The sequence below is a fragment of the Micropterus dolomieu genome, linkage group LG01 (assembly GCF_021292245.1).
Source record: "Micropterus dolomieu isolate WLL.071019.BEF.003 ecotype Adirondacks linkage group LG01, ASM2129224v1, whole genome shotgun sequence".
NCBI lineage: Eukaryota > Metazoa > Chordata > Actinopteri > Centrarchiformes > Centrarchidae > Micropterus > Micropterus dolomieu.
In genome coordinates this window covers 25,461,049-25,485,674 of record NC_060150.1, presented here as the reverse complement: position 1 = coordinate 25,485,674, position 24,626 = coordinate 25,461,049, and the positions used below count along the sequence as shown (strand labels likewise).

The 24,626-nt window shown below is 39.1% G+C and overlaps 1 protein-coding gene across 4 annotated transcripts in view; it reads right to left on the bottom strand.

The window, feature by feature from the left end:
- slc12a7b (solute carrier family 12 member 7b) overlaps window positions 1–24,626 on the bottom strand; it is a 79,304-nt gene that overhangs the window by 18,167 nt on the left and 36,511 nt on the right. For all 4 annotated transcript variants that reach the window (XM_046062255.1, XM_046062227.1, XM_046062236.1 and 1 more), the window contains exons 2-14: window positions 12,891–12,985; window positions 12,004–12,135; window positions 10,079–10,225; window positions 7,568–7,622; window positions 7,071–7,201; window positions 6,615–6,856; window positions 6,217–6,428; window positions 4,255–4,422; window positions 3,979–4,077; window positions 2,049–2,106; window positions 714–888; window positions 496–614; window positions 200–298 (exon numbers count right to left, since the gene is read on the bottom strand). In XM_046062255.1, coding sequence (XP_045918211.1) covers window positions 200–298; window positions 496–614; window positions 714–888; window positions 2,049–2,106; window positions 3,979–4,077; window positions 4,255–4,422; window positions 6,217–6,428; window positions 6,615–6,856; window positions 7,071–7,201; window positions 7,568–7,622; window positions 10,079–10,225; window positions 12,004–12,135; window positions 12,891–12,985 — 1,732 coding nt within the window. The remainder of the gene's footprint in view (window positions 1–199; window positions 299–495; window positions 615–713; window positions 889–2,048; window positions 2,107–3,978; window positions 4,078–4,254; window positions 4,423–6,216; window positions 6,429–6,614; window positions 6,857–7,070; window positions 7,202–7,567; window positions 7,623–10,078; window positions 10,226–12,003; window positions 12,136–12,890; window positions 12,986–24,626) is intronic.

Below are 24,626 nucleotides of genomic sequence, written 5' to 3'. Positions count from 1 at the left end.
AGAAAGCCTCACTCATCTCAAGAGTAGGTCCCTGACAAATAGAATACAAGCCTTACATAGCCTTACAAATTGTTAAAACTCAAGTGTTATGAGACAAATGAACCTCAGAGACTTTTAATATCCTCTTCCTGCACTGTGAGAAAGTAAATATAGAGAATAAACTGCTGAAAGACAATATATTAAATAATTAATCACCCACCAGTGGTAGTATTTGAAGCGTGGTCTCCAGTTAGGGGTCCGCAGCAGGGTCTGAACCGCACAGGCCAGGTTGACAAACAAGTAGCACATGAGGAAAAACCTGTGGAAGGAAGACAATAAATCAAAAAAAGTACTTTTATTATCTAAATCTCCACTTTATTTTAACTTTAACTTACTTTACTGTAAGTTTATTTAAGAAGTCAAATACTTGTGGGATTATAGACTTTATCTGGTGATATGATTCTATGGAAAGAAATTATGCGGCATGACTATACAATTATACAAACAGACACTGACATGGAGAGAATAGGAGCCACAGCATCCAGGGAGGCGATAAGGATGCCAATCTCACAGATCCCAGCAGTCAGCAGCAGAGCCCAGGTAGGTTCTCCGTTAGCTTTCCCATGGCCAAACACCTAACACACACACAGTCAAGTGTGAATATGAAGGTCAGCACATGAGGATAAAGACTAAATTAACTTTGACTGAATTTGTGTTGACTGTGTGTGTCTAACCTGTAAGAAAGGTACAATGCCATCTCGTGCGATGGCCTGCAGCAGGCGTGGGGCACCAGTCAAACTCTGCAGCCCTGCCCCACAGCAGGAAAAGAATGAGCCAATCACAATAACCCACGGTGACGGCCACGATAGCGTGCCTATAACAAGGTTCCCTTTCACAGAGTCTCCAAATCTGCAAAGCAAAAACAATCATATGCATTAGTTGGACCACATTTATTCAGCCATACAACATGTGAAACAATTTCAAATATTTAATTTCAATTAGGGCTGGGCAAAAAAACAATAATGTTAATTAGTGGATATACTTCCTCAATAATAATATACGAAATGTTCAATAAATGTTGGATTTAATTCATTTGAAACATGAACAAATTAGCACTTACGTTTTCTATAAAGATATTCATTTTGCGGAGGAAAAGCGACTGAAAAAAGATTTTATCATAACTGTTTTGAATGATCTGCCTCAGATTTGTTAAGTGATCCACTTTTTGGCATCAAGTGTTTGTTCTGACCATAAAGAAAAGATTAAAACTACAATTAACCATCTGGTTTCTTCAACTTTCACTCAGGTGCAAAAATCAGTCTTTAAAGTTGAAAGTAATAATGACATTTATTGATATTGAATGACATGACATTTTTTATACTGATAACATTTTTGGCCAGATTGCCAAGCCCTAATTTCAATTAACTTAAAGGATAATCCTGGTAATATTCTAGCTTTTCTTATTGTTGACACATCCTATGAAAAGACAGAAACCAACAATGATATATCTTAATCCTCTGTGCCACAGAGCTCCATTGTTGTCCAAAAACTATTAAAAACACACTAGGTGATATGTTCCTTTATTACCTTGAACACTGAAGTTAAGTACACTGTCAGAGTCAACCAGTATGCACTACTTCCTTTTGTTTGACTACAGTGCCCAGATTTAGGAAATTATTAACTATATATTTGTTTTAAAGCAGGCTTGAGGCTGAGAACCACGGAGAGGCCGGGGTAAAGTAAAGTAGTGACAGAGGAACTAAAGCACTGTTGGTTTTGGTCTTTTCATGGGATGTGTTGACAATAAAAAATAAAGAATATTTGCAAAGTGATCAAGTCTGACAAACATGAAATTTGAGCCTCTTGTGATGAGGGCACTTTCTGACTAGATCTTTTATCCATCTCTATGTAACAGAAAAAAATAGTGAACAAAACCTAAATGATACAGCATGTTCTGTTTTCCTTGCAAATCCTTTCATAAAATATTTTTTCTAAAAACGTCCCTTTAACATAATTTGTGCAACATGTGTACGGTATTTTACAGTATGTGCTCTGTGTTAAACTCTTACTTGTCTCGAAGCAGAACTCCCTCAATGCAGGCCCCGAATAGCACCACACATGTAATGTCTGGAAAGCACTGTTCAGGAGAGTAAATTAAATCCACAGCGCTGCTGCAGAATTATAGGATACTAATGATTTTCACTCGCAGACTATGAGAGCACGATAACACAATTGGCTAGCTCTCTCTCCTCATCTACAGGACATCTACATGAAAGGAAGTATTATAAGAGTAGTGTAACTACTTTAAGGAATGGGGCAGCGTATAATGTGTGCCGGTTGAGAGAAAGAGATCAAGTGGTAGAAAGTGATGGTGAAAGCGAGCTGAGCAGAGAAAAAGCAGTAAATTTGTCAGTCTGGCAGTACATGTACAGTGTAGGTGAAAGTGTGTCAGTTAATAAATGCTACAGCTTTTCATGACCAAGAAAAGTCTGTCTGTTGTTTCCCAACTGCTGGAAAAGTAAAGAGGGCTACGGTCTAGAATCTGAGCAGGTAAGCCTAACAGTAGGGAAGACTGGGGACGGCTGGGACACAGACTATTTGGACTAGACCACCCAAATTGTTATATTAAATGTACATACAGGTGCATCTAAAAAAAGTTATTATACAATTATACAATAATTGTGACAAGTCAAAAAGTTAAACTTTCATATATTCTAGATTAATTACTCATAAAGTGAAATATTTCATAGCTTTTTTTGTTTTAAACTTGATGATTATGTGTTAAAGCTCAAGGAAATCAAAAATCCATATCTCAAAATATTAGAATAAAGAATGTATAATACATCTAGACCTTCTGAAAAGTTGAAAACTTCTGGAAAAGGTTCATTTATGCATACAATACTTGGTCGGGGCTCCTTTTGCACAAATTACTGCATCACCTTGGCATGGAAACAATCAGCCTGTGGCCCTACTGAGATTTTATGGAAGCCCAGGTTGCTTTGATAGCGGCCTTCAGCTCATCTGTATTGTTGGGTCTTGGGTCATTTTCCTCTTAACGAAAGCACATAGATTCTCTATGGGGTTCAGGTCAGGTGAGGTGGCTGGCCAGTGGCCAATCAAGCACAATAACACCACGGTCAGCAAATCAGTTACAAGTGGTTTTGGGACTGTGGGCAGGTGCCAAGTCCTGCTGGAAAAGGAAATCACCATCACCATACTGCTTGTCAGCAGATGGAAACATGAAGTGCTCTAAAATCTCCTGGTAGACGCTGCATTGACTCTGGACTTGATAAAACACAGTAGACCAACACCAGCAGATGACATGGCACCCTACATTACTGCACACCAGACTTCAAGCAACTTGGATTCTGTGCCTCTCCACTCGTCCTCCAGACTCAAGGACCTTGATTTCCAAATGAAAAGCAAAATTACTTTCATCTGAAAGGGGACTTTGGACCTCTGAGCAACAGTCCAGTTCATTTTCTCCTAAGACGCTTCTGACGTTGTCTCTGTTTCAGGAGTGGCTTGACACTGGGAATGTGGCACTTGTAGCTCATTTTCTGGACCAGCTGCGATGCAGCTCTCTACGTACAGTCAGCCCTTTCAGCAATGACCTTCTGTGGCTTACCCTCCTTGTGGGAGGTGTCAATGAGTGTCTACTAGACAGCTGTCAAGTCAGAAGCCTTCCCCATGATTGTGGTTGTGTGTGCTGAACCACACTGAGATATTAAAGGCTCTACTCAGGTTGACATTTATTATATTATTCTAATATTTTGAGACATGGGTTTTTGATTTCCATGAGCTTTAATCATTAAATTTTATTCATTTAGCGCCAATTCACAACAACAGTAGCGCTTTTCATATAGAGCAGTTCTAGACTGCACTCTTTGTGCTCTTGAGGGTCTATCTCAGTAAGCTTGAAAGATATTTTTAAATCTACAGTTCTAGCCGTGTCACTAGATTTTCTGGTATCAATGTCACAACAAGGTTTAAGGATACAGATGATGGAGGTGGTAGCAATAGCCAGTATGGTCCCAACGGGGATGGATTTCTGAGCATCCCGCAAGTCACCTGACCGGTTTGAACCAGCCATGATACCTAGAAGAAGGGGTCACAACAGAAAATTGCAATTGCAATGTAGACTATATTGGAAGTAAAAAAACAATATTACTAAAAACAAGTTTAAAACTTGCTATTTAAAATACATGACAATAAAGAAAGTACACAAATAATTCCCACAATACAATGTGTGTGATGCTGTTATCATAGTCTCACCAGTTACAGATGGGAAGTAGATGCCAACCAGCAGTGTGAAAAAGGTGGTGATATCATTGACTACATAGGGCAAGTAGATGTCCTGGGCAGGGTCACTTCCCCCAACAGATGGCAACTTCGTGTTTTCTACCAACCTACCCAGAGGGCCATACTCTGACCACATATTTTCTATAAGAGAGACACAAAGAGAGTAATTAGTCTCCGAATAACAAAGGTCATGCACTATACAACGCATTATGTCAAGCTGAATGTAATTCACCCAAAAGACAATATGTGTCTTCTTTACAGAGACCGAAAGATAAAAATAAAATAAATAAATAAATATTAAAGCTGCAAGCAGCGTTTGGTGGGCCCTCGCACGTGTAGCGTGTCGGGGTGTGAGGCTGCCGCGTTGTATATTCTGGAGCTCTGCCGGTGCGGCTGTGAATTTGTTCCTCGCTTCAGACACTGCATGAAGGTGTTACACATCACTTCCTGTGTCTCATTTGTGGCGCTCTAGAGAACTATATCACTATCGGCGATACGACTATAAAATAAAGTTTTGTGCATATGTGAGCATGTACATTGAAGTTACAACAACTTCCTGTGTCACGGTGAAGAGTTTAACTTCGCCGCCACGCAACCGCCACGCAACCGCCACGCAACCGCCACGCCATGCCACGCCACCTTGTTAACTGCAAACTCAAAAGTTTTGCAACATGGCAATGTGTTAAGGGTTTTCTGGGACAGTTTTGAAGTTGACATGTTCGACCTGCTAGGTGTAGTACATTACATTGTAAAACGGGTCATTTCCTGTTGCCAGCAGATGGCGCTATGATTTTGAGTGAATATTGGCACGTAGATGTGTTCAGGGCGGGACTCTTATTCCAAATTTGAAGCAGATGTGAGCACATAGACTGAAGTTACAACAACTTCATGTTTTATGGCGAATCATCAATTTTGGACGCCACGCCACGGGCACGCCGTTCCACGAAAACTCACCGTTTGCACAACTTTTAATCATCAGTGGGTTTAGACTGCACAGCACAAATCTGAAGTCGGTTGGACAAAATCTCTAGGAGGAGTTTGTAAGTACGGAGTGTGTAAATCATCCAAAAATTACCATTAAATCCAAAATGGCCGACTTCCTGCTGGGTGTCGATGTGTATCAATAAATTTTTTTTGCTATTTTTAACTACGTGAATGCAGTGAAACAGGGTGGGCAAAAAACTGTTGCTATTCTTTGGCTGACTTAACCAGAGGAATAGAGAGAAATCCTAAATGTCACTAGTACTGTAGCAAAACTTACACATAATGAAATATTTCTATAAAACAAACAACTGTTTGACATCAGATCCAGCATGAATCTGATAACAGTGTCCCTAAAATTATAAATGATCCAGCAAATGAGTGGTTGGTGCTGAGTGAGCACCGGTAGTTAAAGCAGTTAAGATGGTACGGAGAGGCAAACTGGTTACAGCGTAAGTTTCCACTAGTAAGAGCAGACATCCAGATTTCTACATAGACAAAAAGTAAAACCAATTTGAATCAATGGAAAAATATTTCAGAGAAAGAGAATGATTTGGTCAAGGAGAAGTTATTTGAGAGAAATTAGAGTGGAACAAAGGGGGGGGGAATTAGAGATAGGATGAAGCCAAGTAAAATAACCACATATGAAATCACTCTGCACCTGCACATGCTTGCCCCAGAGGCTTCACTGAAGGTTTGCAGTAAAACTACTTTGTCATGGTCAGAGGTTACATAACATTAGGAATGTTCTGAGTTTGCACTGTAACCAATAAACCACTGCTGTCCTTGACTGTGTGTATTTGTTTTAAGATGTTAGTATTTAACAAACATTGCCCAAGGCTCTATAATAATTCAAGTTTTTATATAGGAAAGACTTCCAGGAACCTTTTAGTAAAACTCCACAACATTAGCACACTGCAACTAAAAACTCCAAAGTAAACACTGTGTTCCAACCTGAAATGACTCCACTGGTCAGTCCCGGGATGCCCTGCACCATGGTCACATTGTTGTTGAAAAAATAGTCATTGCAGGTGGCATTGAGCTCAGGTCCGTCACAAAACAACCTCCACAGCTTGGTAGTGACCGTCACATTGTCTATAACCTCTGTCTTAAGGCAACGGTCAAAGTTATTGTTCTGCAGAGTGCGATTCCCCAACATGCAAAGACTGTGGAGGAAGAGAGGATTAGAGTGAGACATTTGAAAATGAACCACTAGGGAAAAAAGTGATTTTAATAATCTACTTCACATTGACATGCCATCTTCATTAGACACTATGGCTGTCTGACGAATCTAGTCTGATGCTATTTTGCATCACATAGAACGACTGGAGGTTATTGTATAATGGACTCACGGAAAGTCCGGTGGCTCAAAGATGGTCTTGATGACTCCAGCATAGATGGCGAGGATGGAGAGAATGACGCAGGCCAGGAAGACTAGCGCAAGCTTGTTGACATATTTCACCCCTACAAAAACCACTACAGCCATCAGTGTTAGGCAGCATGTGCCATAAACACGCATGTTATTTAGCAAAGCATCCACTGCATCCTCCTTTTTCTCTGCAACAAAGATGGCTGCTTTAGGCACGATGTAGGTCTGAATGGGTAAGGGTGAAGGGAAGGACAAGACACAAACAGACAAAAAAAGAATACATAAATTTTACTCTTAATTTAAGTTTATCTCTTTCAACATCCCAAGTTGCATCCTCTGCACCTGAATAAAATTTACAGGTGGTGGAAATACAGTGAGTTGGAGTAAACAGTTGAGAATAGCGACTTTACAGAATAGTCCGCGCACAGTGTTCACTCACCAGCAGAATTTCTATAGTACCCAAGATATACATGGAGCCAGCGAAGGTTGTGCCCAGGTAGAAACAAAGACCTACAGCGCCACCAAACTCTGGGCCCAGAGATCTGGAAATCATGTAGTATGAGCCTCCAGCTGGGAGAAAAAGAGAAGAAAAACGGTGGGGGCACGGTGGGAAAGAGTTTTATGAGAAAAGGAACTTTGGAGAACTTGCAGTTTTTCTAATACATCCATGAACATCCACTAAACAAGGGAATTATTGTCAATGTTTTGGTCATGCCCTGGAACCTAAAATATTTCTATTTGCCCAAAATTCTTAGACTGTGATATCTGCTTTCAATTACCATAAAATCAACAGACAAGGAAGGAAAAGGTGGATTCTATTTGATATGTAAAGCTGGGAAATTTTATCATCATTAGAAACTAATAATCATACCTGTTAATAATTTCTTCTCTATTTATAATACATCTCTGGTTAACGTTTGTGTTCCTGTACCTTACCTGGCACAACCCCATTAGTAGCGATTGCACTCATGGATATGGCTGTCAGCATGGTCTGTGGAGAGAAGACAGTAAGGAACAACATCAGAATAATTTATCAGAATAAAACTCTCAAATTTAAAGACCTTACACAGATGATATTTCCTTGAAATTATTTTTATAGTTAATATTTAACTTGTATTGTATGTATTTTAACAAGAGATGATGTGGTGTAGTTAACACCCATTTAAAACTAAGTATGACAGTTAATATAAACCTCCATCTTTTTTTCATGCCTACCTAAAATTCTTTATTTCCATGAACATACCAGACTTTCCCAACAATAGGACACTTGAAGGGCTTAATCCAGCATTAGCCCTTTAAAATACTTCTTAGGAGCTTATGCTCTAAATCTTGCTGATTGGTAATGGATATAAGCTTTTCCATTAGATCAATGATTGTGGCGGAGGGTATTTGCATCAGCATGTTACCTAATAGTGTTTCAGGATAAGAGAAGGGACAGAGCAGGGAGAAGGGCAGGAGGACAAGATAAGAAATACAAAGAAAAGAAAAGACAGAAAGACATGAAAGTTAAAACTTTAAGAAAGAAAGAGGGAGAGGAGAGAGCGTGAAGGTGAGAGAATAGAGGACAAAGGCAGGAGGAGGAAGAGGAGAGCAGGGACAAGGACATGACCATGCTGGAAAACAGGGCCAGTAAACAGCAGAAAACAGCATGGAGGCCAGTGACAATGTTACGGTGGTTACTCTGTCGTCAATAGACACCTTAAAAATAAGGTGTTTCTGGTTAACAACCTCTTCCACTGAAAACAAAATCCGCACACAATTCCTATAAATCATGTGGACACAGTTGTTGGAGTACAGGCATCTGCCTTTTTGGAAAGCTCCTAGAACAAATTTAACCAGAGCCAGAGGCCCAGACAGGACCAAACAAGTAGCAGATCGGCATTAACCAAAGATCACTGCATTCCATGAACCTCAACGTCAACCATACATCTGGATACATCTGGGTATTGTCATTAGTGTTTTCATAGTAAGGTTAAGTTATATTTGTTCAGAAAACTGTATCACTCAAAACAATAAAATGTGCCATTAAAACTGAGATTCCATTTACTAAAATTCCTCATGGTATCTAGTCTTATTTTACATTATAAACATTAAAGTATGGTGATATAACAGAAAAAATAAGAGTTACTAATAGTAAGATAACTGTAATAATTTTAATTTTAATTAATAATTTTAACTGCAGTCTACTATAATAATACAATAATAAGTCTTGAAGACACATTTAGTAAACAATGAGAGTATGAAAATTACTGAATCATAAATAAAAAGAGAGTTAAAAAATACAGTTTGAGTGAATCCAACTGCTCTAAACTGAAGACAACAACATTCACTTGAAGTTATTTATAGACATTTCTGGTGTTGGGTCTAGAGCACACAAAATATGACCTATAAACAGGTGGCTGATGTGGAACCATCAGTGCAAAGTCAGATGTGCTCTAAGAAGCGAAAATGAACATTAATCTGTTTGACTAAGCTTGGCTCTCTTATTATGTAACAGCAATGATGCAGTGGAGGGTAAATCTAGCACTAGCTAGTGTGATATATGAAATGGAGTCCCTGTGTTTCTAGGCAAACCGTCATCACAGGTACAAAATCTGCTATTAATCCATAGCATTACAGACGCAGTGTATTTGGTAACATTTTGTTCAGATGATTTACAATACATATATACAATTAGGAATTGATAAAAATTCCAGGTTTGATTCTTGACTTTGCATATATAGTCTGGAACGTGACCAATTTTGGCCATGTTTTAAGTGAAAATGATCATGTTGCCATTAGAGCATTCTATTATAAGGCAAAAAGCATTAAACTGAGATAGTAGTCCAGGTTTCTGTTTGTACTTTCCCTGATTGAGCTAAAGTAATCCATTGTCTGCAGTGGGATTGGCAAATATAGCCACTGTGTGGGTGTTTATGTTGCTATGTTTCTGACACTTTGCAGAGGGAGGAATTACACATCAAGCTGTCAGGTTCCATTAAAGCTAGGAGTCTATGGGAAATGGGGAGTCACAGTGGCAAAATATATGAGGGATCAGGGGCCACTAAGTCAACTTGCTGGCCATTCATTACTGCTGTCAGTGCAACATTTGCACCAGTCTACAATTTAAAGTTGATGCAGCATCTGACCCAAATATTACCAAAACGCTAATGTGTCATGACACATCAAAGACATTAGTGTACATTAGGTTCACTCTTACATAATCTTGCACATCATTGCCCTAATGGCTTAAACACTAAAGTCTTGATAAAGGACAAATAACATCTATGTCAACAGTCAGACAAGCTCCTTTCAGTTTTTAGTTTTCTTTAATCTAACAAAACATAAACATAGAATAATAGTGTGGAGGTGCAAATGTTTAAACCTATCTTCAATTTAAAAAGAAACTATGATGGATAAAGTATAGAAAAATGTGAGTCATGTCCATCATGAAGGTTTAGTACTCACACAAGAGCAGCACAAGCCGACTATCGCCAAGGACTCCAAGATTCCGGCAGTGCCAACAATCCAAGTAAGCCGCAGAAATAAGATGACCCCCAGAATATTCTGGAGGCAGGGGAGGTAGACACCCATGAAGGTCCCCATCTGAGGGCTCTATAGAGGGGGGGCGATGAAATGGGCAAGAAAAGACAATAGAGCAGAAAAAAAGATTAATGTGTACATAAGTGTGTGTGCTCGTTTGTGGTCGGTGATTAGGGATACACGGGGGAAGGTAGGAGATAGGAGAGGAACATGAGATGATGTTGGTATCTATGAGCAGCAAATAATAAAGACAGGAAAGAAGAAGACCAGAGAAGGAGATAAAGAAGGAATAAAGGGGAAATAAAGACATGTTGCCCCCAGCCCTCTCCATGACCTTACATAGCGCCTTTTGGTTACAAAAGCTCCTAGTTGAACTGCTAATCTGTTTTATGTTTTCTTTCCTGACAACTGATCAATTCGCACCAGAGGTCGCGCTCACTCCGTGGTCAAGAGTGTACTGTGATCCGTTTTACAATCCGCACATGAGCTGATTTCCTGTCAACTTCACCGTCGATCTCCTTATGGTGCTGTTTTATATTCATCTTAGCTACTTTTCACTAGTTAGCGTTGTCCATATTTTAATTGTATTTACTGTTTGCTTTTGTATACAGTGTTTGATCATTCTGACCTCAGTGTTTTTAGAAAGCCAGCTAGCTTAGCCAGTCAGCTAGCCTTACTAGCTGCAAAAATAAATAATCAAAATGTTGTGAGGATACAGACGTTTCAGCATATAATGCCGATGTATGAGTCTGTTCATTCTGCAGATCCACACACTTCACTGATAACCACAGAAGTGTAGAATTGCAATAGGCTGCATGAGCCCATGGCCGGTGCCTGTTCTCGGCTGTTCTCCTGTGTCAAAATGGCTGCTATTAATCCTGGACCGATTGGTGATGTTGAACTTCTCCATTCTCCATTTTGCCTGTTTCTCAGCATCTCAGCTGGAGTGAAAGGTCACAGAGAGGGACTGAGCAAAACTCTGCAGAGCTGACGGCACTCCCCTGAGCTTGATGATGCTTTTCTTCATTTAGTAGTCATCTAGGCTAGCTGACTAGCTAAGCCAGCTTCATTTTGGAATGATCAAAACACTAAATACAAAAACAATAATATTAACAGAATGTACAACACCATCTGTGAAAGTGGCTAAAATAAGGATGTTGGCACTGTAAGGAGTTTGGAAGTCAGATGTCATCAAAACACAGAAAACATTTTTATACATTTCACCGCTATTTATTTAATCTTACAAAAAGGACAAGGAATAAATTAAAACCTTTGTAAACACAATTCAAAACTTCAATATTAAATACTCAATACTTAATACTTTTAAAGGCTAACCTGGCAATGGAAATGCTGCCACTGTTAACAATATGAAGTGCAGTTTTAATGTTCTTTAAAACATAAATGTTTGATAAAAATGAGCAACGACATAATACAGAGTGAAGAAACAAAAAATAATCTATTTAGTAACCTTTTAATATTACAGAGTGAAGAAACAAAAAATAATCTATTTAGTAACCTTTTAATATTTCTGTGTCTTCAACGGTTTGACCTTTTCATTTATTTCAAATAAAAAATGTTTAAGTTTCACGGTAAGCAGAAAGGGTGAGCAAAGACACAAGATGCTATGGAGAAGAAAATAAGGTGTTCAAGTTTGCATACCACCCAGCAAGATTTCAGAATAAAACAAACGACAGGGCTTTATCGGTCAAAGACCCTGTTATGTAATGACAGTTCAGCAGGTTTAAAAGAACTGTTAATATGCAACTGCACAGTACCTAACTGTACTGTATGTAGACAATGTCACTGTAAAGCTCTAACAGACATTGTATAAAACAAGGCTCTCCCGGTACCTTAACAGCTTTCTTCTTGGGTCCCTCATCATCATCAGCCTCCTCATGCTCTTGGGCCCCCTGGGTGAGATTGGTGTAGTTTGCCAGTTTATTGAGGAGAGATGACACCATAGGGTTGCTGTCCATCTCCTCCTGCAAAAAAAAAAAATTATCATATGGTTTAAAATGAATGTTCCCAACTCAGAATGTCATTATTCACAAGTTACAGTAACATAATCTATATGTTAACAACATATAAAATAATATTTTTTAAAATACTTTACAACTTTAACTTTGCCTTTAGTGGTCGTTCACCATATGCTTAGATGGATGAACTCTTCCAGGATCAAAGTGAACAGAGCAATATTTAGTTAACTGTTCAAAGCATCTTAGAATAGCCTGGCTGGGTCAGCTTCATACAGAGTGGGGAAAACAGATGCCACAGGGCCTAATTGATCCTATACAAGGGCCAGTGACCACAGAGTGGCAAGGTCGGCCAAATGGCAGAGCAAAGCAGTTTCAGCTGAATAAACTTAAAGGAATGCCCTAGCTTTTATGACAAGTAAACTCTTTGATTGACACATTATTAAGCTAAGAGAAGAGTAGTACTTTCACCCCCTTGTGTACTATTTTTTTAGTTCACTACCACCTACCCTGAGGATTCAGCATAATGTGCATTAATGAATGGTTTAAGCTCCATAGCCTAGTTATAATTTAAACTGCAGAAATAGATGTGGCAGTGAATGTTGACTCAAAAAGGATATTGATGTTTTTGCAGCTTCTAACCCACAGTTTGGGTTTTTTCCTTCATGGCCTCTAGAATTTTACCAAAACAAATCACAGTGCTACATTTCCTTGTGTAGTAAGCTTGTGTATAAGCGCCATTTCAAGTTGTTGATGACAGTTACCTCAAAAAGAGCCATGTTGGTGCCATCGTAGCTGTTGCCTTTGTCATTGTCTGTGTTGTTGATAAAGGGACTGTTTTCCTTTGGGACGCCATCACCTGTGGAAATACAACAAAAGTAGTGTGTTTAAAATGTCAGGTAAGAAAATCAAAATATGTGTGGTGGCTAGCAAATAAAATACTCCACTGGTTCCACGGCCAAACATATCAGCAAAGGATAAGGCAATTCACAATATTAGATCTGCAGGTTCTTTCCGTGTTTTACACTTCCACAGCATCCACTGAAAACAGCGGACACTGTGGAATGGCCCAAAGCCACTTTGGAGTCTCTGCCTTACAGCTGATCTACGTCTCACACAGCAGCCAAGCCATCTTCATAGACAACGCTGTAGGACCAAACTGTGAACCCCATCAGATGTTTGCTGGGGCTGGCAATCTACACAGCAAGGGCACTGAGCACATATTTTGAGTGAAGTACAGCTTAGAGTGTAGGGGCTAAGATACCTGACATGCTGCAGTCAAGTGCGAACAGTGAGTGATCTGATCTTATTTCCAGACTTATTTCCAAATGTGTATCTGTGCTTCTTGGTTTAATTCATTACATCATACTTGATTGAAAGCACAGATGCATTCACACATGCGAATACAGTAACTATGTTGCAAGTGTTTGTTTACACTATTTCATTTGGTTTGTTTAGGGAAGAAAAAACATCCAAACCACGCAGAAGGAAGATCAACTCATTTATGTCCCATTATCAGATTAATCAGATTAGATTTTCCTTATTCCCCCTATTGGGGTTCAAAATAAGTCAAAAATACTATAACCTTCAGGCTGCTGTCTCGAATCTATGATTCTGAGTAAAAATGAGTGAGAAAAGGTGCCAGCAGTTGAAGTAGATCCCAGTTCTGCCATGCAACAACATGGCATAATAACATCATAAACCTCTGCTGGTGTAAACCTTAGCAAAACAATCACACAGACAAAAAAATGGTGCTTTGGGTTTTATAGACAATAAAACACTATAAATAAAAGCCAGTAACACAAACAATACAACATTACGCATGAGGTTCAACAAAATTAAGGGAGGAAAAATCCAACAGGAAACAAAACAGAGGTGGTGACTATAAACCACTTAAACTGAAGAGCAAAGAAGTCCATACCAGAGCAGCCACAATGAACTAACACAAAGACAATGGAGGACAGAAAATCAAGGCGACAACAACACTATTAACCACATGCAATAAATGCAGTGATTCCTGAAGGCATTTCTTGCAGCCATCTTCAATCACCATTAAATTGGCAACATTATCCACTACTTTCAATGACTCAAAACCATTAAAACATTTAGGTGACAAGTTGATTTGCAAGCCTTAACTGAATACCAGCAGCAATACAGTAGTTCACTACTCAATTCTGGCTGGCTGGTCACTTCTGTATCTGAAATCTGAACACTTCAGAATTTAGAGGCAAAAAAGTCTAACAAGGCTACAGATTGCATGTGAAGAAGCCAGAGTTTATCTACCCAAGCCATCCCTGCTCTTTGATTTTAGTTTAGTTAGATTTTAGTTTAACCACTTTTCCATGACGAGCATGAGCTTTTTTCCGTACTACTGACAAAAATATTGCTCTAACCACTAAGGCTACAAATGATTTAACCTATAATTGCTTAATATGTAGGCTACTTTAAAGAATAATTGATTTATCCATCTATTAAATGTCAAAATAAAATTGCTATAAAATTGTTTTCTCTGATGAACAGTTCAAAATCAAAAGATGTTCAATGGACAAAGAAAACCAGCCAATCCTCAGATTTCAGCATCTGAAACCAGAGAATGTTCACCTGAAATATTAATCAATTATCAAAATATTTGCAGATACATTTTCTGCTGATTTACTAATCAATTAAAGGACAAATTGTTTCTGTTTTACTATGCACTGTGAGGAGATAAAATGTCATGGACATCCTCAAATTCTGCTTTTAAAGGATGAACATCTAGAACAATTAACACCTAACTGTGGGATTTTACTGTTTGACCAGGTCTATCCACGGATGTCATGCACATATTTAAAAGTGCTGTGTTGAATATCCAATACATTAATGGTGCCATAGATTTGTCGCTTTTTCTTATTTAATCAAACCATTTGTCTACATGATCCATTGTTTCATCATTACTTGATCTCTCCTCTAGAGAAAATAGCTGGTGTGGTTGTTATCATGTTGACAGAATCATTTCAAGACAGTACAAAAAATATTCATAACCATATACCAAATCCATTGTTGACCATGGCTCTCTTCTTCATTCATCAGTGGAGCTGCCAACTGTGAGCTCCAGCGGCTGTGGGGATTTCATGGGTAACTTTTACTGCTTGATCCAGCTGCAGGGAGAATAAGAGGCTTGCAGTGTGGCTTAGCACGGTGTTAATCACAGGGAAAGTCACTATGTCCTTGTTCTGTGTAGCTCTTTAAAACACAGTCTGAGTGGGATAGCTGAACATATTGAGTGAGGACAGAGTGTTTCAATAAGCTGGGATAATGGAGAATGAATTTAAGACAATGGCTATTGTACTGCAAGGATGCAGCCAAGGGTGAATCTACCTTCACCGCTTAGCTTGGTAGGATGCCACACACCACAGGTAATCATTGTCTTAAATTATACTAGCTTAATCCTCTTTGAGGCCCGACGGCATGCTAAAACTGGCATTACTGTTTCCAAAACAAGTGAGGTTTCTGCTTTTAGAGTGTGTCCACATGTAAGGTGGTTTAGATTCGAATCAGGAGGTGATCAGAATCACTGAAATCACTTCAGGTGTAATGGTTGCATAACACATTTGAGGAAATATTTTGTGAGACGGTGATCAAATTATTAGGGCTGCAATGACTAGTCGACATAATCAACAACATGAATTATAAAAATTTGTCGACGGGGAATTTCAGTGTACACATGTCGTTCCAGAGATGTTCTTGCTAAGATGGCAGTCTTAGCAAGGTCAGGTGGTTCATTTTTAACTGTAATGCACACAGGAGGTGCTGGGGGCAGTATAGCTTCCATTGTCTGCCACGACTGCATGACTGTAAGGCTACTCATGAAGAAGAAGTATGACTGACGGCGCAGTTGAGAATGAGACCAAAACTTTCAGCAGTATTGGAGCATTTCAGCGAAAACAAATCAGCAAAACAAATTCAGTGCAAACACAGTAAAGCAGGGTTGACATTTCAAGGCAGCACTATGGTAATGCATGAACATCTTAAACGCAAGCACCCTGGAGCTGTTATATCTACTCTGATGGTCGGAAAACAAGGTCTCATGGATGGTGCATGCTAAGAGAACACTATTTCAGCTGTGTTAGCTCACACGTTACATGTAATAGTGAATAATAGTGTAATCAGTGAATTATAGGAGTAGCCTACCCTGCCTCATCTTCTTCCCAATTTTTCCCCTCATGTTGATACTAGCGTTCATTCTGAATAGCAAACCTCCTCCACTTAATGGTAGCTTGTTAGTCTGTGTGTTGGTAGTATATCAGTAATTCAGATGTATGATGTTTATGGTTAATTAGCATAACCAGTACCTTGTATGTGATAAACTATGATACATAACCTTCAACTTGTTAATTAATGCAGCTTTTTGTTTTGTTCTTTCATGACAAAAATAATGGCTGACTAATCCACTAATCAAAAAAATTTCAACAGATTAGTCGACTATCAAAATATTCATTAGTTGCAGCCCCAACATTCAAATTATAGTAAAAACTACTGCACTTTTGAACATTCGATGCCACAGTCAGAAGGTAATACATCCTCCTGAATTTAGACATGACATGACTTTCTTCTTGGACAGCACATGTAGTTTTTTTTCCCTAAAACGGCTTCTTCGGTAAATTCTTATTTTAATGCAGAGCTGGAACAATAAGTTAATTAATTTATTTTTCCAGCTTCTAATGTGAGGATTTACTACTTTTCTCTGTTTTATACCATGGTACATTAAATATCTTTGGGTTTTAGACAATTGGTCCAATTTAAAGGTTTTATCTTGCTCCGAGAACCTGCGCTGGGCATTTTTTTGGAAGGTTATGGGCTAAAAGATTAATCGATCAATCAAAAATATAATTGATTGATTAATTGATAATGCACATATATTGTCCAATGTGTGCTGAGATATGATTCTGGTTGCTTCAAAGAAGCAAACTTCAGACAGAGTGGGATGCAACTTCTACCTGGAATTGCACAGTTACATACAACACAAAACATCAAGTATTTACTATAAGATATTAAAAAGATAGCAGTAGTTTTTGACTATTGCAAATACAACAGTAAACACACATTTCATGGGCATTCATTTCATCTGGAAAAAATGAAAAAAGATGTTTCTGGTTCTGGTACTTTAAATTTTTTCTCTGCTTCATTATTTGCATCTCTGTGTCTTGTATTTTTGCCTAAATAACAAATGGAAGGCAATAAAAATGTTTTCACCCCATGGCAACACTCCTACAGTCTATAAAAGCTGGGATCTCATGCTGCTTTAAACCAGAAATACCTAAAATGGCAGATGTGTGGCACAAATCTTGTCCCACCTCTATGTCATTAAATCCTCCAGTGACCTCAAGTTGCACTTGTACTTCACCATTCCAAACTAGGGAAATGTGCCAGCTGCCACAAATCCTTCCAGTAGGCACCAAATACTGCAATTACTGCAGTCATTGTCGTAGATTATGTACTAAAGAAAAGGGCATTGAGACGAAGAAATTAAGGGAATGCTATGGATAACCTCATGTTTGTCAGTCTGTCTACACATCATCCTAACGAATGTGTGTTCTTTGTCTTTGGTATGCTGTAGCGACCAGTCCTGGGGGACATGGTCCAGATTCATATACAGTAGCAGTGACAAGACTCTGGCCTAGTTAACAGATGTTAGCCTCTGTGGACATTACACATGTTGCCATTTATCTTGGACTAATTTGTTCTGCTACCTGGAAATTCATGTTTACGTCCTTATTTACTCATTAAATAGAGGTTACAAATTTCTGGGAATTATCTTTTGGGGCAACACAAAGGCGCGGAAGGATTGACCTTCAACTGGACAACCTGGGTTTGCCCTTGGATATTGCAACAGCATCACAAAATAAATAACAGTTTGGTTTAAGCTGTCAAAAAGCTATGATCTATCTCTCTGTTTGGCTTAAAATTTGGGGGAGAAAAAGTTCAGATCATACTGATGACTGACCAGGTATAAACTGCAAAGATGGCAGCCCGCCCTGACATTATTACTCATCCTGCATTACACAAAGTCCTAACATCAGCTGTGTACAAACTCGTTTATAAGTATATGATATACACCTGGTCTACAGGAAAGAATTAGAAGGGAGGAGAGCGTATGTGTGTGTTAAGTAAAACTGGTAACAAAAAAAATTCCAACCTTTAAAGCCCAAAAATGTCTCCAGCTAAAGGGGTCGATATCGCATCAGACTAATCCAGTGATTCTTATACAGTATGTGCACTATATTGTACACACTCTCATGTGAAATCTATTTATGATATAGGCATTTGGACACTTACACATAAATAAGTGGAACTGCACTGTAGAGAATCTTTCATTAATACTCAAACAACTGGAAAGGATGAATCCCACCAAACCTAAAACTACACTGAAGATAGAGATGCACTCCTCTCTCCAACTCTGACACACGTTTCCTGTTTCCTTTAACAACTCACCTCTCACAAGATTTTCGAGTGAAAATTGTCCCTGAGCCTGACATTGGCAAAAATAAACACTTTTTGTGGATGTAATTTTGACAAGCATAATTGCCCTAAAGGAACACTTTGTAGCCACAGTTCGCGGCTGCCAGCTGAAGCCATCTTCTGCAATGATTCCAAAACTTTTTGTTCCTACACATATCTTCTTTCCTTTCTATTCTTTCCTGTAGACCAGGTGCATATCATATCGCGTACATCATTTTCTCCTTATAAATGAGTTTGTATGCATTGCACTTTCAGCATTACTGAACTGACATGAGAACAGCTGATGTTAGGACTTTGTGCAATGCAGGATGAGTAATAATGTCAGGGCAGGCTGCCATCTTTGCTGTATATACCTGGTCAGTCATCATAACTGAGCTGATTTTCTCACAGAGGCAGAGCTGGACGGGGTGGTGGGAATTATTTTAGCTCACTGAAAATATTTATGACATTACATATTTTTAGACACTTCCCCATCTTATTTTGCATGTATATAAACATACCATTGTCCGACCACAAATCACTAGAACCACGCTTAACATCACTGTAGTCATTAAAAGGTAATCCAACAATCAAATTAAGGTGGAAGGTGTGGACCAAACAAGGCCAACAATCGTCTTTTGCATCTGAACAATAAAATCCAGTCGAAGTTACACATTTTAAAAAGGTTTCTTACTTAATGTGTAAGTAGTAGACACATTATGTTTCAGAATTTCCTCATTTTCCACAACAAAATTTAACTTTTAACCAGTAGCTAATGGTATGACATGCCTGGAATTATACATAACGCATTCAAGCCAACATAACAAAAACAAGTGGCCCCAGCCAAATAAAATCATAGCCTATAAAATCAAATAAGGAAAAACCTAGATTACAAGTCCTCTTATTTACCCCGAATAGATTTTTACTGTGGTTAGCCTACTTCAAACAACTAAGAACAGACAAGATCCTGATCCTTTCAATGTAAATGGTAAACTGAACAGTATAACTGCCTAAACGTTCAGCCATCAACTAGGTTGTCAGCCAAGAGAAGTTGACCAAGGCTGGACATTTGCTAGACATTGACTCCCTGTGCATACTTTCCTGAAATAACCATTCACACAAAAGCCAAAAAAGAAAAGACCACCTTGGAGACCTGTTCCCTCTTACCACTCTTATCTCTCAACAAGCTCTGATAAACCAAAAGGAAAATTCCAACCCAGCTCCAGACGACAGACAGACACCGTTAGCAGCAATGAACTGGTGAAGAAAGTGGAACATCTAGCAGCTTGGTATTTTGTTGGAAAGGGTGGAGACCAAACAAGTTGCCACTTGGCTAAAACAAATCCAAATGCATGCTACAGCAGCTAATGTTCTTCAATGACTGCTGGTAAATAGTGTGCAAATACTGTAAACAGGCACTTGAGTCCTAAAGCTGCCCTGTGTGCAATGTTTTTACCAATGTGATTCATTCACTCTACATCAGTCAACTCTGCATGCAATTGATTAACGCCTAGTGGCCAGCTGTGATGATTTGTGCAGTTTGCATAAGTCCATGGCAAAGCTACCAAACTTTACCGGTTTAGGCCAGAATGATCCAGAATAAAGAATCCAAGCAACCCACTGTGCTGTCTATAATAAAGAGGGAGAAAGGGAGAAGGGTGAAACCTCCTGTGTAATTATTGATGAATGAATGCAGGTGCATTTGATGGTGAGATGTTCCACTTCTGCAGGTGGTGAGTGTCCCTGTGCTATAGCACATTTGGTGACCCCTTAAAATGTGACATTGCTAGAGGCTATAGAGCGTGTAACCAGCAATGACTATGTGCAAACTAAAAGAGATTAAATCAACCTCTTTGGTAAAAATATCCTCTTCTCCCATAATTACAAAAGCTAGTGTGGTAGAACACTTTGATGAAAAATATGCAATCTGCCAATCAAAGTTTATGTCAGTTCACAACTCAGTTAAATTCTTTGTAGATGACATTTATTTAATTACTTTCTATTTTAAGAATTATGATATTGCAGGTTTTAATAGTGGCACAAACACCAAAGTATTATTCGGCAGAGAAACATGAGAAATGACAAGCTTAATATGATGTGGCTCATTTCACTCATCATTCACATATTTTATTTGAGCACGCTACCTCTAATTGATAGCACACTTAATAAATAATAATTAATGAAAGAGCTTGTTGTCAAAGACAGATCTTGGCAAAGTAAAGCTGTGATTTACTTGAAATAGGTAAACAAAGTAGATAAGAACCAGAGTTAACAATTCCTCATCATTACACTTTTTTTGTCAAAGTCCTGGTATCATTCCAGGATGAAGTAGTTACATATGCAGATGGTTTTCACTGTTGATGCGTGCTAGATTACCCCAACATCTGATATTTAAAGAGCATTCTTTTACATCACAGTCAGCGATGTACAGTATCATAAGGGAATGGGATTCCCTGACCCTGCCGCAGTGTATTGCACAGTAGAAAGTAGTTATTTGTCAGGACAGTTGTCAGTGAAAGTCATTAGTAAAAGACCGAATGTCACATTGTTAACCACCCTCTTCTGCCATAAGTCTTTCTAATTTACTCTCAGCGCTTTGTGTTTGTGATCACATCCCTGGTTAAAGAAGCTGTGGAGAAGCTCAGGCTAAAGTCAGACTTCATCAGCACTCAGCACAGCAGATACAGGTACATTGAGGATGTCCTGATGGTTTGGCTTAGACTTTCTGGTCACTGTGGTAATAAATGACCATGCATCCTATTTATATCTACTAAGCTGCACACTGTGACAACGCTGTAAGCTGCCTAACACTACCAGCATTAGCCCATGGCTCCTTATACCAAGGAAAAAACATAAAGAGGGAGCTAAAAAAGATAGAGCTGTAGGAGACATTGGAAGTCCAGAAATTGCAAGTCAAAATCAGTTCCTTAACTTAAGATTACATAAAAAGAAACAGATTCAAGATTAAGAAGCAGCTGAAACTAACAAGCAAATTGACTTCATGTATATGTAGTTCAGTTTAACTGCTGGACAACACAGATGCGACACAGTGCATTAATTTTTAGGCTGAATTTCTACACTCTAATTGAATTAGTTCCATGCCTTGCCCAGTTATCCATACAGAACTACAATTCATTCAAATATTGTGACTTTTGACTTGGTGAGTCTCTAACAGCAGAAGCACCACAAAGCCATTTGCTGTTAATACTTTAAAGGGACACAACACACTAACACCTACTTTAACGCCACATTTGTCTTTGGTGGAACAATTTATTTTGAGGAGAATCAAAAAACTACCTCTAATCCATGTGTGCTACAGAAAGCTCAGAAGAAACAAGTCTCCTTACAAACCCATCCCAGATTCCCATTCCTAAAAAAGGAAAAAAAAACTATAGATAACAAAAATATTACCCAATTATCCCGAACATAGTCTCAATTTATTAGCTTGAATGTAGCGGTGCTAGTGAAGGGCAACTGAAGGAGTACTGAAGTTAAGAAAAACTTACCCTTCCGTCGAGACCCTCCCCTGTGCTCCATTCTGAGGAGCAGGACTGAAAAAGGGGGCGGAAGGGAGGGGGTCCAAGTACTGGTCCCTGGAGAACTCCAGTAATGGGGGTCCAAAGTATAGAGATTCTGCTAGTAAGATGTAGGAGTCAGGAACGCTGCCTGTGCTGTGTGGATAATGTGAGGATCAGCTATTTCTGTGACAGCGTGTGTGTGTGTGTGTGTGTGTGTGTGTGTGTGTGTGTGTGTGTGAAAAGTGGCCTGTGACGACGATGTCACTGACATCAGCCATGCATCACAAAGCACCCTCATCCTTCCACTGACAAACCTGCACACACACACACACACACACCTCCCCTCGTTCAACCTCCCTGAGCTTCTGATCCCTGCTACACACACAAACACACACATTTGAACACACATGCACAAGAGGGAGGAGCAAAGAAAGCGAGGGAAGCAGAAAGCAGTAGTACAACAGACAGCTTCAGGGGAAGGTGGCAGGAATGGGACGGACGGACGGACGGACGGATGTTCACACACTTGATGAGACAGCAAGTGGAAAATGAAAAAACATTTTCACAGAAAGCAAATTTGTGAGCTTGAGAGTCTGTGAGTGGTGTTGAGAAACCTCTGAAGAAAACTCTGTCACTGCTGTGCAATATTTCATTTTGAATCAATAACTGTTTACTATTTTAAACTGCAGGGGCTGCCTGAGTGAGCAGTTTCATTTACAATGTGACCTCCTGACTGACCTACAGGGTGCCATAGGTGGAGATCAGCAAAGCAGAGTAAGACAATACAGCTGGAGGCTACGACAACATACAGTACTTTATAGGAAACTGGCTTGGAGTCATGCAATCACAGACATCGGTACAATAGTTTTAATGTTGAATGTATAATAACACAATTATAGTAATAGTAATAAGTCATTACAGTAATTATAGTAACTAACTAAGACCGGGAAGGGCTGCAGCTATCGATTATCTTAGTAATCCAGTATTCTACCGATTATTCCATCAATTAATCGAGCATTCGAGTAATCGGATAAGAAATACTTTTGCTTTATTAAAGATCAATAGAAAATATGCAAATAAAAAAATTAATTGGTTTAATTTTTCGACCCTTTAAACCCCTTTATTGTATTTAAGTGTCAAATTACATTCTGGGCTTTAAAGATTTTCTAAAATGCAAAGGCGAAAGGCGGGGTACACCCTAGACAGGTTGCCAGTCCATCTCAGGGCCACACATAGACACACAACCAACTGTCCGCTAAACACTTATTCTTACAGTAATTTTGCCTAAGCACTCACAGTTCTTTCCATCTTTTAGTGACTGCTGTTCAATCTCATAGTTGTTAAAAAGGTTTGGTAGCTGACGCTACAGTACTTTAGCTTAGCCGTTAGCGACTTTAGCTCAGCAGCTAGCGATGGCTTCTCCCTCTCGCTCTCCTACTTTCTCCTGCTTGGTGTGTCAGATGTTCAGTTATTCCTCTGCCTCCTTTAGCGGTAATGGTACGTGTAATAAGTGTAGTTTATTTTTAGACATGGAGGCGAGGCTCAGTGACTTAGAAGTCCGGCTCCGCACCTTGGTAGATCAGTCTTTAGCTACTGTAGCTAGCCAGTCCCTGGTAGTCGGTGCGGAACGGCCTGAGTTAGCCTGTGGTAGCCCTCCCCCAGGATTTCCTGAGCAGCCAGGAAGCGGTGGCTGGGTGACAGATTTCTAGAAATGAGACCTGCCCTTAACTGGCACCAACTTATCTCTAAACTCAGGAACCTTGGAAACAGCTGTAGAACCAGATATATAGACTGTTTTGCTTCCCTCAGTCTTTACCAACTAACTTCAATAATTTCTTCATCTAAACCATCAACCTGCATCTTAGACCCCATCCCGACTAGGCAGCTTAAAGAAGTTTTACCCTTAGTCAGCACTTCTATGCTAGATATGATCAATATATCTCTATCAACGGGCTATGTACCACAGTGCTTTAAAGTAGCTGTAATTAAACCTCTTCTGAAAAAGCCCAAACTTGATCCGGATGTTTTAGCCAACTATAGACCTATATGTAACCTTCCATATCTCTCTAAGATCCTGGAGAAAGCAGTTGCTAAACAGCTGTGTGACTTTCTACAGAGCAATAGTTTATTTGAGGATTTTCAGTCAGGACTTACAGTTCATCATAGCACAGAGACAGCACTGGTGAAAATTACTAACGACCTCATTATTGCATCAGACTAAGAACTTGTCTCTGTACTGGTTTTATTAGATCTTAGTGCTGCATTTGATACCATTGACCATCAGATCCTATTGCAGAGACTGGAACATTTCATTGGCATTAAAGGAACCGCTCTAAGCTGGTTTACAGTGGGTACGGAAAGTATTCAGACCCCTTTAAATTTTTCACTCTTTGTTTCATTGCAGCCATTTTCCAAAAATCAAAAAAGTTCATTTTATTTCTCAGTAATGTACACTCAGCACCCCATCTTGACAGAAAAAAACAGAAATGTAGAAATTTTTGCAAA